The sequence below is a fragment of the Schistocerca cancellata genome, chromosome 7 (assembly GCF_023864275.1).
Source record: "Schistocerca cancellata isolate TAMUIC-IGC-003103 chromosome 7, iqSchCanc2.1, whole genome shotgun sequence".
Classification (NCBI taxonomy): Eukaryota; Metazoa; Arthropoda; class Insecta; order Orthoptera; family Acrididae; genus Schistocerca; species Schistocerca cancellata.
Window position 1 is genome coordinate 106,667,796 of NC_064632.1, and position 13,869 is coordinate 106,681,664.

Consider the following 13,869-nt stretch of genomic DNA (forward strand, 5'->3'; position numbering starts at 1 on the left):
GGTAAACACTGGCGATGACTTCCCATACAGCTGTGATCTAAAAGAAGAATGGAGAAATCAGTGGACATCCTTCCACGGTTATGAGAAGCGATGAAACAGATCCGATAGTCCAACCCTTCGGAGCGAATCAACCAAGAAAAATACCGAGCTTCCCCAAGAGTGTCAATACTGGGCACGCAGTGATCAAAGCAACACTATATTAAATGTGAAATGGCTGATAATGACCAATGCGACTACGGAACGTCGGAACAAACACTGGACACATCCTGCACGATTGCCCAAAAAGAAAATTCATGATCATCTGAAAAGACTCATGACGCAACAGCTGCAGCAATCAGCTGTCTGGTGTCTTCTGATATTCAACTATAGCAGCTAATGGCTATCTCAACCTCTTCTACCCACTGCTAGTTCTACAATCTACATCTGGTTGTATTGTTTAATGTTACCTTATCTCGTCTTGTATCAGTTTAATTTGTGTACCTATAACCTATAATTCTGTAACCCATATGCTAAATAAATAACCGGTTGGTTTGAATCTCTGATACACCGTTTGTCAAGAAACGGTAACTCCAAAGGCAGCAAGAACACTTCACGGCCTTACGGTTTACAGACCATTCAGTTTCGTCGTCCAGCTACGTCCAGTTACTGAGTGACTAATCTTGTTACCTCGGAATTGTAGCCAAAGGCTTGTCATAACTTTCGTGGAATGTTCAGTGTTGCTGGGAACACTGAACGTTTCTGACCTATTTCAAGGCATCCATGGATGAGTGGGATCGAAACTGTACCTTTGTAGAACTACGTTGTTTATTTACTATGGGGCTATGTTCTGTTCATAACGGAAGTGTAAATACGGCTGAGAAATTATGAGTGTGGTTCATTGTTTTTCGCTGCTTGTAAGCACTGCTTCCTATAGGTTTGTGGATAAATCTTCACTGTCATTTACAGCAACTACCTACTTTTTCCTGTTCTGTTTTTCTCTTCCTCCGATCAGGCACAACTTTTGTATACGGGTGTACATCAAGTGTAAGATGTGTACGCAACTTTTAGTCATTTTTGCTCCGATTTACAAATGCTAGGTGATAATGGCTATTCGTGTATTTCTGTGTACCGTTAAATGTTGTTAACTAGCAAAGTTTGGTACATTCAGACATCAAAATACACAGGGGGCTGGCAAACTGGGTTACTTCCCTCCATTCTCTCCAGAGTTGCGACAGAATGAAAAAATTAAAACAATTTATGTTCACCACAGTAATATGGAAACGTTGTCCGTAAAGAATTTCAATTTTCTAACCTGGTTACGACTTTTGCGCGACCTGTGATGTTTAGAGTGTTGGAAATTGCTAGTGTGCTTCAAACCCGAGAGAAACGCAAAGAATGAATATTCATTAAGTTGAAAACAAAGGGAAAGCCTGCTTCAGCTAAACTTTCTTTTCCAGGACGACACAAAAAAAGCGAGAACTTACTCTGCGTTCTGTCAGTCGGGCTTTCAGGAATGGCCGAAGCGGCAGCGAAGTTAATATTTAATTGAATATCTTTCAGCAGAGTAAGGATACCTCATATAAACGGTAATATCTCAAGTAAGAGTCTAAGGCGGTACATCAGGAAACTGATTTTTGAAGGGGATTCATAGATAGTTTAGTAGTTGAGTGAGAGTAACCTGTATGGAATAAAAAAAAATGATGGTTACTTAAATCACGACTTTCACAGTATCTATCAATACAAAGCACTCTCAGATTTTTTCTGTAATAGCGCACTAGATGTTTGAAGGATAGAGAGAGTACTTTGACAATAAGGAAAACAGCCGACGTCTCTAAGGCAAAGCAAACAAGAATTTACAACACAACGGTGGCATTTGTAAGTTCATAAAAGACAATATATAAAATATAGATAAAAACGCGGCAGACTAGCTGTTGATAAAATATATTATAAAATACCAGGACAGACTCTATTGAAAGGGACCGGATTACTGAGGCTGGGTGACTACTAAAAATGATGGGGTGATCCTGTCACTCTGAAGCACGCTAAAATCTCATATCCACTGTTCCGAGAAGGATCCCTGACAGGCACAGAACTATAAGCAAGCATCACATTCGGCTCATTGTCATTCAAATTAAAGTGCGGATCCGGTGAGGGACTCGTACCTTTACTCAATGCATTAAATAAAACACACTAAATAAAAATATACTGTATCATCACTCGTGTTCCGCATCTTTGACACTTCTGAATCTGCTCCGGAATCAATGGAGTAGAGAAGCCTTCTTTGCGGTAAACTCTAGTCGAGCGATGTCGTTATCCCCAAGGAAGTCATTCACAAGATGTGCATGATGGGGGCGCGAATTGTGGTCCATGCAGACGAATGCATCGCCAATATGCTGCCGATATGGTTGCACTATCCGTCGGAGGATGGCATTCACGTATCGTACAGTCGTTACGGCTCCTTCCATGACTACCAGCGGCGTACGTCGACCCCACATAATGCCACCCCAGAACAGCAGGAAACCTCCACTTTGCTGCACTCGCTGAACAGTGGGTCTAACGCGCTCAGCCTGACTGGGGTGCCTCCAAACACGTCTCCAACGATTGTCTGGTTGAAGACATATGCGACACTCATCGGTGAATAAAACCTGATGCCAGTCCTGAGCGGTCCATTCGGCATATTGTTGGTCCCATCTGTACCGCGCTGCATGGTGTTGTGGCTGCAAAATTGGACCTCGCCATAGACGTCGGGACTGTAGTTGCGCATCATGCAGCCTATTACGCACAGTCTGAGTCGAACACGACGTCCTGTGGGTGCACGAAAAGCATTATTCAACATGGTGGCGATGCTGTCATGGTTCCTCCGGGCCACAATCCGTAGGTAGCGATCATCAACTGCAGTAGTAGTCCTTGGGCGGCCTGAGCGAGGCACGTCATCGACAGTTCCTGTCTCTCTGTATCTCCTCCATGTCCGAACAACATCGCTTTGGTTCACTCCGAGACGCTTGGACACTTCCCATGTTGAGACCCCTTCCTGGCACAAAGTAAGAATGCGAACGCGATCGAACAGCGGTATTGACCGTCTAGGCATCGTTAAACTACAGACAACAAGAGCCGTGTACCTCCTTCCTGGTGGAATGAATGGAATTGATCGGCTGTCGGACCCCCTCCCTCTAATAGGCCCTTCTCATGCATGGTTGTTTACATCCTTGGGCGCGTTTAACGACATCTCTGAACAGTCAAAGGGACTGTGATCTGTGATACAATATCCACAGTCAACGTCTATCTTCAGGAGTTCTAGGAACTGGGGTCAATGCAAAACTTTTTTTATGCGTGTAGTATCGTTTATACTGATTTGTAACACATTTTTTACGATAGGGAGCGTATGCAGTAGCATTAAAATCGCCAATAACTAAAAAAGGCCTTGTTACGGTCTAGGAGAACTTGTCACGGTCTAGGAGGCCTTGTCACGGTCCGTGCGGCTCCCTCCGTCGGAGGTTCGAGTCCTCCCTCGGGCATAGGTATGTCCATAGCGTGAGTTAGTTTAAGTCAGATTAAGTAGTGTGTAGGTTTAGGCACCAATGACCTCAGCAATTTGGTCGCATAAGACCGTACCACAAATTTCCAGACATGAACTAATGTCAAAAGCGGGTTCCGATACAGGTTAAAATGAACATACTTCAAAATTAGGCGCGTTAATATAACAGGTCCTATTCCATATAACACAGACATGGGCTTACAATATCAAGTACTCAAAATAAACAAACAACACTTAATTCCAATCAGGTGCGAAGAAGCCGTGACAGGTAGTCGTGCCGGCCGGAATGGCCGTGCGCTTCTAGGCGCTACAGTCTGGAAACGAGCGACCGCTCCGGTCGCAGGTTCGAATCCTGCCTCGGGCATGGATGTGTGTGATGTCCTTAGGTTAGTTAGGTTTAATTAGTTCTAAGTTCTACGCGACTGATGACTTCAGAAGTTAAGTCGCATAGTGCTCAGAGCCATTTGAACCATTTGAACAGGTAGTCGTCGAGGTGCCGTAAACTTTAAGCTTGAAGAGTAAGCTGGGAACCTGCCAGTCAGGTTGCACGCGACGTCCGTAGGTCTTCGCGCCGCCTGCTACTACCAATCCTTAAGCTAGCCGGCCAGGTTTTCCCCCGACCGATTTAACCTTATGCGGCTTCTCGAGACTCACGTCAGACAGTGTAGTCATCTAAGAACCACAACGTGCCTTCCAGTCAGCTGCTCTCCAGGCCTCGCCATACAAACAACACGCACAGCTCGACCAAAGACCTTAGCTCACGACACACGATCGAATCGATATTGGCAACCTGAGTAGTTAGTGCCGCCAGGGAAATGCCATTCCGCCAAGATTAGAGCCACCACGGCTCAAATATACCGCGGACAACGCAGACTTGCATAGTTTAGAGCCAGAGTCAAATGGGCAATGAGTGGCATTCTGTGAGTCTTGCTCCTGTCTGTGACCTCTGATCGATGCCATCGTGTCTGTTGATGACTTGGTGAGGCAACCATTCTTCCAACTCCTGGAAGGGTGGTGTGGTGAGCTACTGTGTATGATAATAAGGACTGATTTTGTAACTGTTGAAGGCAGGTTAAATTCTCGCTGGTGTGTGACAAGAATGGTAAGCCCTGTCGCCGTACTCTTCACGGGCAGGTAATCAAACGCTATATTCCATCAGGATAATGCAAGAACCCACACTACAGTTCACACGACAAACCTCTGAGGAGCGTCCGAATTCTTGGCTAGCCTGGCCAGCCACTTGATTCGTCACCGAGGGAGAGCACGTATGGTAAGCGATGGGAAGATGTACAAATTTATACCAGCCTCTTACCAGCATTATTCACGAACTGTCACAATATGTTTTTCGGGTATGGCAGGAAATTCCTCAAGCTGACGGTCTAAGGCTGTATACTTCCTTGTCACAACGGATACAAGAGTGTGCTCGTGGATATGTGGGTCACACTGCGTAGTGATGTTGATGATGGATATCCGTTCCGAACTGAATGATGACTTAATCATTTGATAATCATTGTATGATTAACACCTCTAAAAACTTTGATAGATATTGCACTAACGATGTTACATGTTTCTTCTCGCCAGGCCTGAAAATCTATATCTCTGAGCTTTAAAAAACACAGCTTCCTGCTCGATGTCTGAAGACGATCTGGAAGATCTCAACGTTCCAAAGAACGCCACTTGCATTATCTATGAGCGTAAGAGTTATATGCTGTATGCTTACACACATCGAACACACTCCCGAAGGTTGTACCATTATTTATCCGACAGTCAGTAACTCATTATAGTTGATTACTTACCGCTGGTGAAGACGTCATATTTTGTTTACTTCTTTGCGAGTCTTACGTGAAGCCTTATTTGCGCAGATTACTGTTCCCTCTGATAAGTGCTGACAGGGTAGCTTTGACGACAAACGACGAGTTCCTTTTCCCTGGTCCTGAGCAGAGGCGTGTTTGCTTTTAGGCACGGCTGCAGTTCCATCGTGGTACGGCGTCTTGGTTGACCGGCAGTCTGCCGCTCCTATCAGTCGCATCGTGGTGGTTTACGTCAGGTAAAGTTGATCGTTTGATGCCTGCCAAGGCGGATTGTCACCGTTTATGCGGAAACCAATAGTTGGATCTATTTGGTGAATTTAAAGAGCTCAGGAGGTTAAAGCGTGTTTGCCGAGCCTGAGGTTCTTCCTCATTCATTATACCGCTGTAATCATTCGTTTAAACCTAGCATTCTCATTATTGCTTCTCAGCGTGTTAAGTTTAAGATCTGTTATTTATCTATATGAACTGCCGAACCTTACCTAGATTCACAGTCATTAGCTACTACACTTGTTAAATTTGGCTGCTCATTCCTTGTTGGCTGTGATAGCCATTTGCTGTAGCTCTGAGCTTACTTTGAATTTTGGGCAATTGCATATTTATTAATGGTTATTATCAACGTTTCTGCTGGGTTGTACCAGTTGGAAGTACATTTTAGTTTCCATGTACTCCCAACTTACCTTGAATTTTGGGCAACTATATATTTATTAAATGTCATTTTCAATCTTTGGTTGGCGTGAACCGGTTGGGATTAATAATTAAATTTTATACTTCCCAGTTTGTCTGTTTTGAGGGATTGTGTATTTTATTGTTTAAGGCCTTTTTTATTTTTTTTTATTTTTTTATTAAAGACTCATACACTGCTAAGCGCTATTCTCTCAGCTACAATAAGTGGCATGACTTGTGATCGTTCCTGTGTTTGGATGAACGTTATCTAATTGTGTAACTGTTACCTAAGCTTGGAGATTGTTAGTATGTTTAATGGCAGTCATTGTAATTCATTTGGATGATAAAATTGTTTGTTGAACCTGCTTGCAGCCACGTCCTGTTGGTGTGACTTTTCTTGTTTTTGGGAACTGTGTACTTCCGATTTTCATGCCCTGCTGTTAATGGTACAATTGTGAAAGTTGGCTTTTAATGAATTGAGCCTATTTAAGTTTTGCTGAGAATTCTGGTTCTTTTAATAAGTCTTTAAATTTTAATGATAATGTTGCTGTTAAATAATAAAGTGTATTATATGAAACAACAAATGACGAAATATGTTGGTCCGCCTTCCATGTGTTTTCCTTAAAGCTATCCCAATCCTAGTTGTGAGGTATCAGTATTGTCAACGGTAAATAACCCATGGTAACTCGAGATCTCAGTCTAGTCTCCAGTAAACTGTTAGCATCATCGTGATACTATGTTCGTAGCATTTGCCCAATTTCAGCTGTTGTTAACTGTTTCCTTGTCAGAGACAGTCAAGCAATCTTACGATCTCCTCATGGTATACTCTTTCCGGAAGGACCTGCTCCCACTCCTGTCTCCACACCGTTACTCCGAGAGCATCTCGTCACCTCTTACTCTGCAGTCAGTGTACTACAGCTAGCTGTCTGGTGATGATGCTCCCGTGTCACTCATGTCAATGACTGGACATTTATCATCGTCCGGAAGAAGGCGATAAGCTGCACGTGCACTTTCTCCTGGATATCGGATAGCGAATTCCACCACAAAAGTTTCGGTAACATTAGACACACCCAATTTCCATCATATAGTCACTCCATTCTTCATCTCTAGGAACATCTATTTCTGTACTGAAAATAAACTCGCATAATTATGAAACCCGAATCAACATGCACGGAAATACGGGAGTGTCAGTTTAATAGTGTTGCATCATGATGTAACACTGCCGGCCTGGGTGGCCGAGCGGTTCTAAGCGCTACAGTCTGTAACCGCGCGACCTCTACGGTCGCAGGTTCGAATCCTGCCTCGGGCATGGATGTGTGTGATGTCCTTAGGCTAGTTAGGTTTAAGTAGTTCTAAGTTCTAGGGGACTTATGACCTCAGAAGTTAAGTCCCACAGTGCTCAGAGCCATTTGAACCATTTGATGTAACACTTTACATTAGCGTCAGTATAAATGAGAGGCAAAGACGTTGAGGGATATTTCTCGTAGGAAATACGCAGTAAGCCACCGCCAGAGTGCACTATAGTTTAGAAGGAACGCGTGTATATTAAACACCAAATTACCATAATTATTAATAACAGTATCTTGGCGGAATTAGAACGGAATGTACCATGGGCACAAGGGAAAGCCTCTTCATGGATTTGCCTTTGGATTAATTTTCCAAGAGTAAATTATAAACAGTTACATGTATAATTAGTAGCTATAGGAGGCTGGATGCAGCCGAAGTTCTGCAATGCTCGAAATAATAGCAGTGTATTGCTGCAGGCAATCAGCTCCCTAGTACAGCTATAACGCCGTGGTCGAATTGCATTTATCGTGTAACGGATGTTTCCTTTAACTGTGACGTGCATCGATAGAAAACTTATTTTGGCATCCGTTGAAGCTACTGCGATCAACACGAGGCACCACTAGCGCGAACAGCTATAACCGCACCAAAATGATACGGTGATCTACCATCCATTAAGGTAATTTGGCTGTAAAAATCTTAAATATTAAGGAATCAATACTTAGATGACAAAAGTCTTGGGATACTTCCCAATATCATGTCGGACCTCTTTCAGTCCGGTGTAGTGCAGCAACTCGCATGGACGCAAGTCGTTGGAAGTTCCCTGCAGAAATGTTGAGCCACGCTGCCTCTATCGCTGTCCACAAATTACGAAAATGTTGCAGATGTGATTCATGTCGAGCGATCTGGGTGGCCAAATAATTTGCTCGATATATCTAGAATGTTCTTCGAACCAATCGCGAACTATTGCTTCCTGGTGACATGAAATCCTGGTTTCGAACATGAAGTCCATGAACGACTGCAAAGTTTCTAGGTAGCCGAACATAACCATTTCCAGTCAAAGATCGGTTCAGTTGGACCAGAGGACTGAGTCCATTCTATATAAACACAGACTACACGATTATGGAACCATCACTAGCCCGCACAGTCCCTTGTTGACCACTTGGGTCTATGGCTTCGTGAGGTCTGCGCGACGCTCGAAGCCTACAGTCAACTCTTACCAAATGAAATCGGGATTCATCTGACCAGTACATGGTTTTCCAGTATCTAGGGTCCAACCGATATGTTCACGAGCCAGGTGATGTCGTGGTGTTGGCAAAGTAACTCACGTCGCTCGTCTGATGCCATAGCCCATTAACGCCAAATTTCGCCGAGCTGTCATAACGGATTTGTTCTTCGTAGTTCCCACATTGATTTCTGCGGCTATTTCGCGCAGTACTGCTTGTCTGTTAGCGATGAAAACTCTACACAAACGCCGCTGCTCTCGGTCGTTAAGTGAAGACCGTCGGCCATTGCGTTGCCGTTATGAGATTAACGCCTGAAATTTGGTATCCTTGGCTCACTGTTGACATTTTGGATCTCGGAACACTGAGTTCCCTGACGATTTCCGAAATGGAATATCCCATGCGTCTAGCTGCAACTATCATTCCGCATTCAACGTCTGTTAATTCCCATCATGTGGCCATAATCACATCGAAAACCTTTTCAAACGAATAATCTGAGTACAAATGACAGCTCCGCCAATGCACTGCCCTTTTATACTTTTTGTACGCGATGCTACCGCCATCTGTATAAGTGCATATCGCTAGCACATGACTTGTCACCTTAGTGTAAAGATCATACATGCACCATTCGCCGCAGAAATTATACCGTGCAACACATAATTACGGTTGGTTGGTTGGTTTGTGGGCTTGAAGGGACCACACTACATGGGCCACCGGTCCCTTTTCCCACGAACTTTAAACACCCACAAAGAATAAAAACAAACAACGGAGATGACAAGGGACGACACAGGACAAGAAGACACAGACAGAGACCAGACAAAAGGAATTAAAATCACACAGAGTGTGACAGTGATTGGCCGACCATGAAAACAAAAAGAAAAAGCCAACCACTAAGTGACACATGAAAAACCACAATCTGAAACCGTAGGCCAAAGGCCAGACTCAACAAAAAAAAAAAGGTCAAACACTTACATCAAGGGATAAAAATCCCCTGCACGAATAAAACTCAAAACTAAGTCTGCCATTGCAACGTCATCCGATAAAAGTGTGGGAAGCGTATCAGGCAGCGAAAACGTCTGCTTCAGCGGAGTTAAAAGCGGGCAGTCCAACAAAATGTGGACCATCGTCAAAGCCGAACCACAACGACAGAGAGGTGGCGCAATAAAAACCTGTGCGTCATCCAGGTGTGCCCATGACCAGCAGTTTCACGAGAGTCATAAATGAGATATTATTTGGCAAAAAGTTGAACGTTTGCTTCAAACAATGTGTGTTAACTCATGTAGTGTACTTGTAAGTTGGCGTGTTGTTCCTTCATCCCTTTTTAGTCACTTAATTGTTAACTGGCGTTCCGATAAAGGCATTAAAACGGCGAAATGGAACAGCATACGCAACTGACAAGGAAAACATTTGGGCATTTTCATCGATGAATTTTCACTCGGTTAACCACACTCTGTTTCTTGGTCTAGCTTCATGACTGTCGTAATCTGCATTCAGAGTTTTCTATGATGTCTTCTAAGATATTCTCCAGTCTTTTATAAAATTTGTAATAAGTTTTTGTGTAAAATGATTAGTTTCTGCTTTCACCAGTAGCATTTCATTTCACAACTTGCCGATGGTGTGTCAATACTTCTACTGTGAAAATTCGTTAGATGCGAAAGGTGATAAACTCGGAGTCACTGAAAATGTGCAATAGGATTCTTTCTACGGCCTTCAGAAACCTGCGTTAGTTTCTATGCGTTGAACTTTCATGAATGAGCAAGACGAAGTATTTGTTGTGATAATTCCAGTAACAAAACTCGAATAAAATTCTCCGAATTCGGAAATAGTAGCTTCAGATCGAGAGTTAAAACATTACTTCCTGTAATGGTGAAAACTGTTTATAAACGAAACGAAAAGACTAGTGATGAAATGCTTAACGATAGTGTACAGTGTGTTCCAAAATGATATTTACAACTTTGATCACGTTTATTTTGAAATAGGGATAAGTAGATAGGTGCGGTTTACGGCGTAATATTCACACACACCTATACTTTTAGTAGCCGTTCAACAGACTTCAAATTGTGCGCCGTCTGTAGCTCGCTGGATTTCTAAACAATATTGCAGTTTCTCCAATTAAAGGGAAAGATACAGAAGACATTGTTAATGGTGGTTCTCCAAATAATTATTAAATGGTTCTCTGAAAATGGGCTCCCCGTAAATTCTGCATAAAACACATTATATTCAGTTCTCTATGACAAGTAGAATCATGACAACAACTGATGTTGCACATGAACAGGAGTCTGTAAATGGGGTAGAATGCTCCAAATTTTTTGGAGGTGCATATTAATGAAAACTTGAACTGGAAGAAGCATATTCCTAGAGGAAAAAATATCCTTTATTACCCATTGTTAAAGCTGCCAGTGGCTCAGAAAAGAGTTCAATATATACCAACAAAATCATGATGTAGGGTGTTTTTTTCAAAATTTAGGAGAGTCAGTTTACAGAGAATCACTTAACATTTCTTTAAAAAAGAAGAGAAGAAAAGGACACCTTTAACGATCTCTTCAGTGGCTTTCTCTCTAGAGGGAGAAATGTTCCTTGGATATTCTGCGTGTTACAAATGGCGCACATATTGGAACCTGTGAAACTTCTATTAAACGTTATATATGTATAGACATTATGCCGCAAACAGCACCTTTCTACGTATCCCATTTTCTGAAACATACGTTATCAAAATGGTAAAGATTATTTTGGAACACCCTGTATATACTTGTAAAGCACAATTTCCCCATTCTAACTGCTAGCGAAATGATGAAATAAAAGACGACGGCCAATCACCTCGTTGGAGTGGTGCTAATATAGACGAACAATGGGAGGAATTTGGCGAAGCAGGCGAAGGAAATCACCTGACGCATTATTGCAATAAACGCTGCTCATGGTGATGGGACAAGTTTTGAACACCGTTCCTCTTGGGGACGAATCTGATATGCTTTAATACATTTAAAAGGTTCCTGACACAGAACAAGAACATAAAAGAAACACCTGTAACAAACGAATTCGAAGTCGGACAAATACAGATAGTAGTAGAATTGTGAAGCGACGTGCTCAGATTCTTAGTAAAACGATGAAATACAAATAGAAAGAAACACGTTGACACTACTCAATCAACGGTTACATTAGCGATATAGTGGTATGTTTCACACCCCATCAAACAGAAGCCAAAATGAGTCCATCCGTGCATTGCGTTTAGTGTGTTATTTTATTTGATTCATATACATGTTTGAGATTCCCGAGTCATTCTCATCGAAGTGGATGAAAACTGGGATGGGTGTTTGAGCATGACCACTGCGGACTCCGACAACAACTGACCTAGTACTCCCCCTGGAACAGCCTCGGTGTTGACGATAGGCTACAGTTTACACTACAACGTCATAACAGTCTTGCAGTTTAAACAAAAAAGTCCGACCCTATTACCTGATACTGATCAGTAGCAGAAATTCAAAACAAACAGAAGGAGCACATCAGTACACAGAATAATAGTAATACGTTGTCGTGAAATACAATTTCCTGTTGTTTATGGTGTGCACTGCTAAACACCATAGAAAAGAGACGTAAACGATATGCGTGCGCAATCTGTTCATAACACCCTCCCCCCCTCTCACCTGTCCACTCCCAATCACTTACTACTCAAAACAGACACACACGCAGACAACAAAGTAGGCAATAACGCAGAAATGAAATACTTAACCTGAGGTGTCTTCGTGATCTATAAACATTGGAAGTTATTGTTACATACCCCCAATGACTCTTCCTCTCCTTCTCCAAGTGCATCTTCCCCTTCATCTCCCATTTTCAGGGCTTACAGGCAGATAGACGACCGCTGATAATGACAATAAAATTCAGCTGAGCGCCAGCAATTTCAGCTGCAATGTGCAGAGATGTTGTTGAACTGCGCTTTCATTGTTTCATTGCCGAGTTCAAAGATTATGCATGTGTTTAGCAGTATTTACTTGTATAAAATATGGGGATTACAACACTTGGAATCTTGACATTTAATTACCGCCGGAAATATATCAAACAGCATGAAGCCAAAAGGCAAACATATAGAAACGGCTTAGTAATTTCTTACGTCTTAAAAAAAGAGTACTTCGAAGCTGCATTAACAAATGGTTCTTGCTGGTAACGTGGTTGTATACGGCAGAAGAATTCTATTTCTCACTGAATAGTGTAGCTGATGATGCATACTAACGAAATCTTAAATGTTTCGTCGGGTTATTAGTCATCAGTCCTGTAGTGTTGAATTACAGTATTAGTGGCGTGCTGCCTGGCACAGTTGATTACGTATTTAAGTGTAACGTTGTGAAGTCATACGAAACGGAATAAGAACAATACGTTCGGTGTTGCGAAGGCGAATAGTCTACATCGGTTTATTGGAAGAATTCTAAGAAAGTGTTAACTTATTTATAGAGCAGACAGTGTACGGAATATTTGTACTACCCATTCTTGCGTACCGCTCGAATGTTTGGGACTAAAGTAAGGCATTGAAGCTATTCCAACTCATGCTGCTAGGTTTGTTACAGGTAGTTCGTTAACAGGCGAGTATTAGACAGATGCTTCGTGAGCTCAAATGGGAATCTCTGGAGGGAAGATACATTGCTTTGGCGAAATACTGCTGAAAATTTTTAGAGAACCCGCAATTGGAAAAGACTATAGAATGTTTTTACATCCACCAATGTACATCTCGCGTAAGGACCACTAAGGCAAGGTTAGAGAACTTAGCGTTAATTTGGAAGCGTATAGAAAGTTGCTAACCTTCTGCTCCATTTGCGAGTGCAACAGGGAATGGAACGACCAGCAGAGTAGCAGTGGTACAAGGTAACCTCCGCCATGCATCGTGTGTAGATGTAGATGTAGCTGTAGGATGAAGTTAGGTCATTCGTTCGATTTCAGTTTAATATGAACATGTATTTATGATATACTATGGAGAGACAACTAATTTCTCAGCATAACACTGAACTGTCTTCATAAATTTAAGATATGACATTGTACAGGGTGAACCAGAACTCTACCGACAAACGTTTAGGGATGTGGACAAAAACCAGAAGGAAAATCTAGTAAACATGGGCTTTAAAATGAATATCTTAGGGGCCATGTGCACTTGTCCATTTTCGACACTGTGAAACACACCTCTTCTAATACGAGCTCTTTGCTTTCCATAATTTTAATTCTGGTAGTTTGGATCAGAAGAAGAAAAATAGGCCAGTAAACATGTGATCTAAAACGCAGACCTTAAAAGTTATGAGCACTTGTTCAGCAGATGAGAAGTGTTCCACAGTTGCGAAAATAAATGTTCCTAGGGTATTAGCATTTTTAAGGTATGCATTTTAGAGCCCAT

General features: G+C 42.3%; 1 protein-coding gene across 1 annotated transcript in view; it reads right to left on the reverse strand.

The window, feature by feature from the left end:
- The window catches only part of LOC126092656 (radial spoke head 1 homolog), a 179,756-nt gene extending 167,432 nt beyond the window's left edge, over nt 1-12,324 (reverse strand). The window contains exon 1 of the mRNA XM_049908378.1: nt 12,271-12,324. Coding sequence (XP_049764335.1) covers nt 12,271-12,324 — 54 coding nt within the window. The remainder of the gene's footprint in view (nt 1-12,270) is intronic.
- Nucleotides 12,325-13,869: the final 1,545 nt, after the last annotated feature.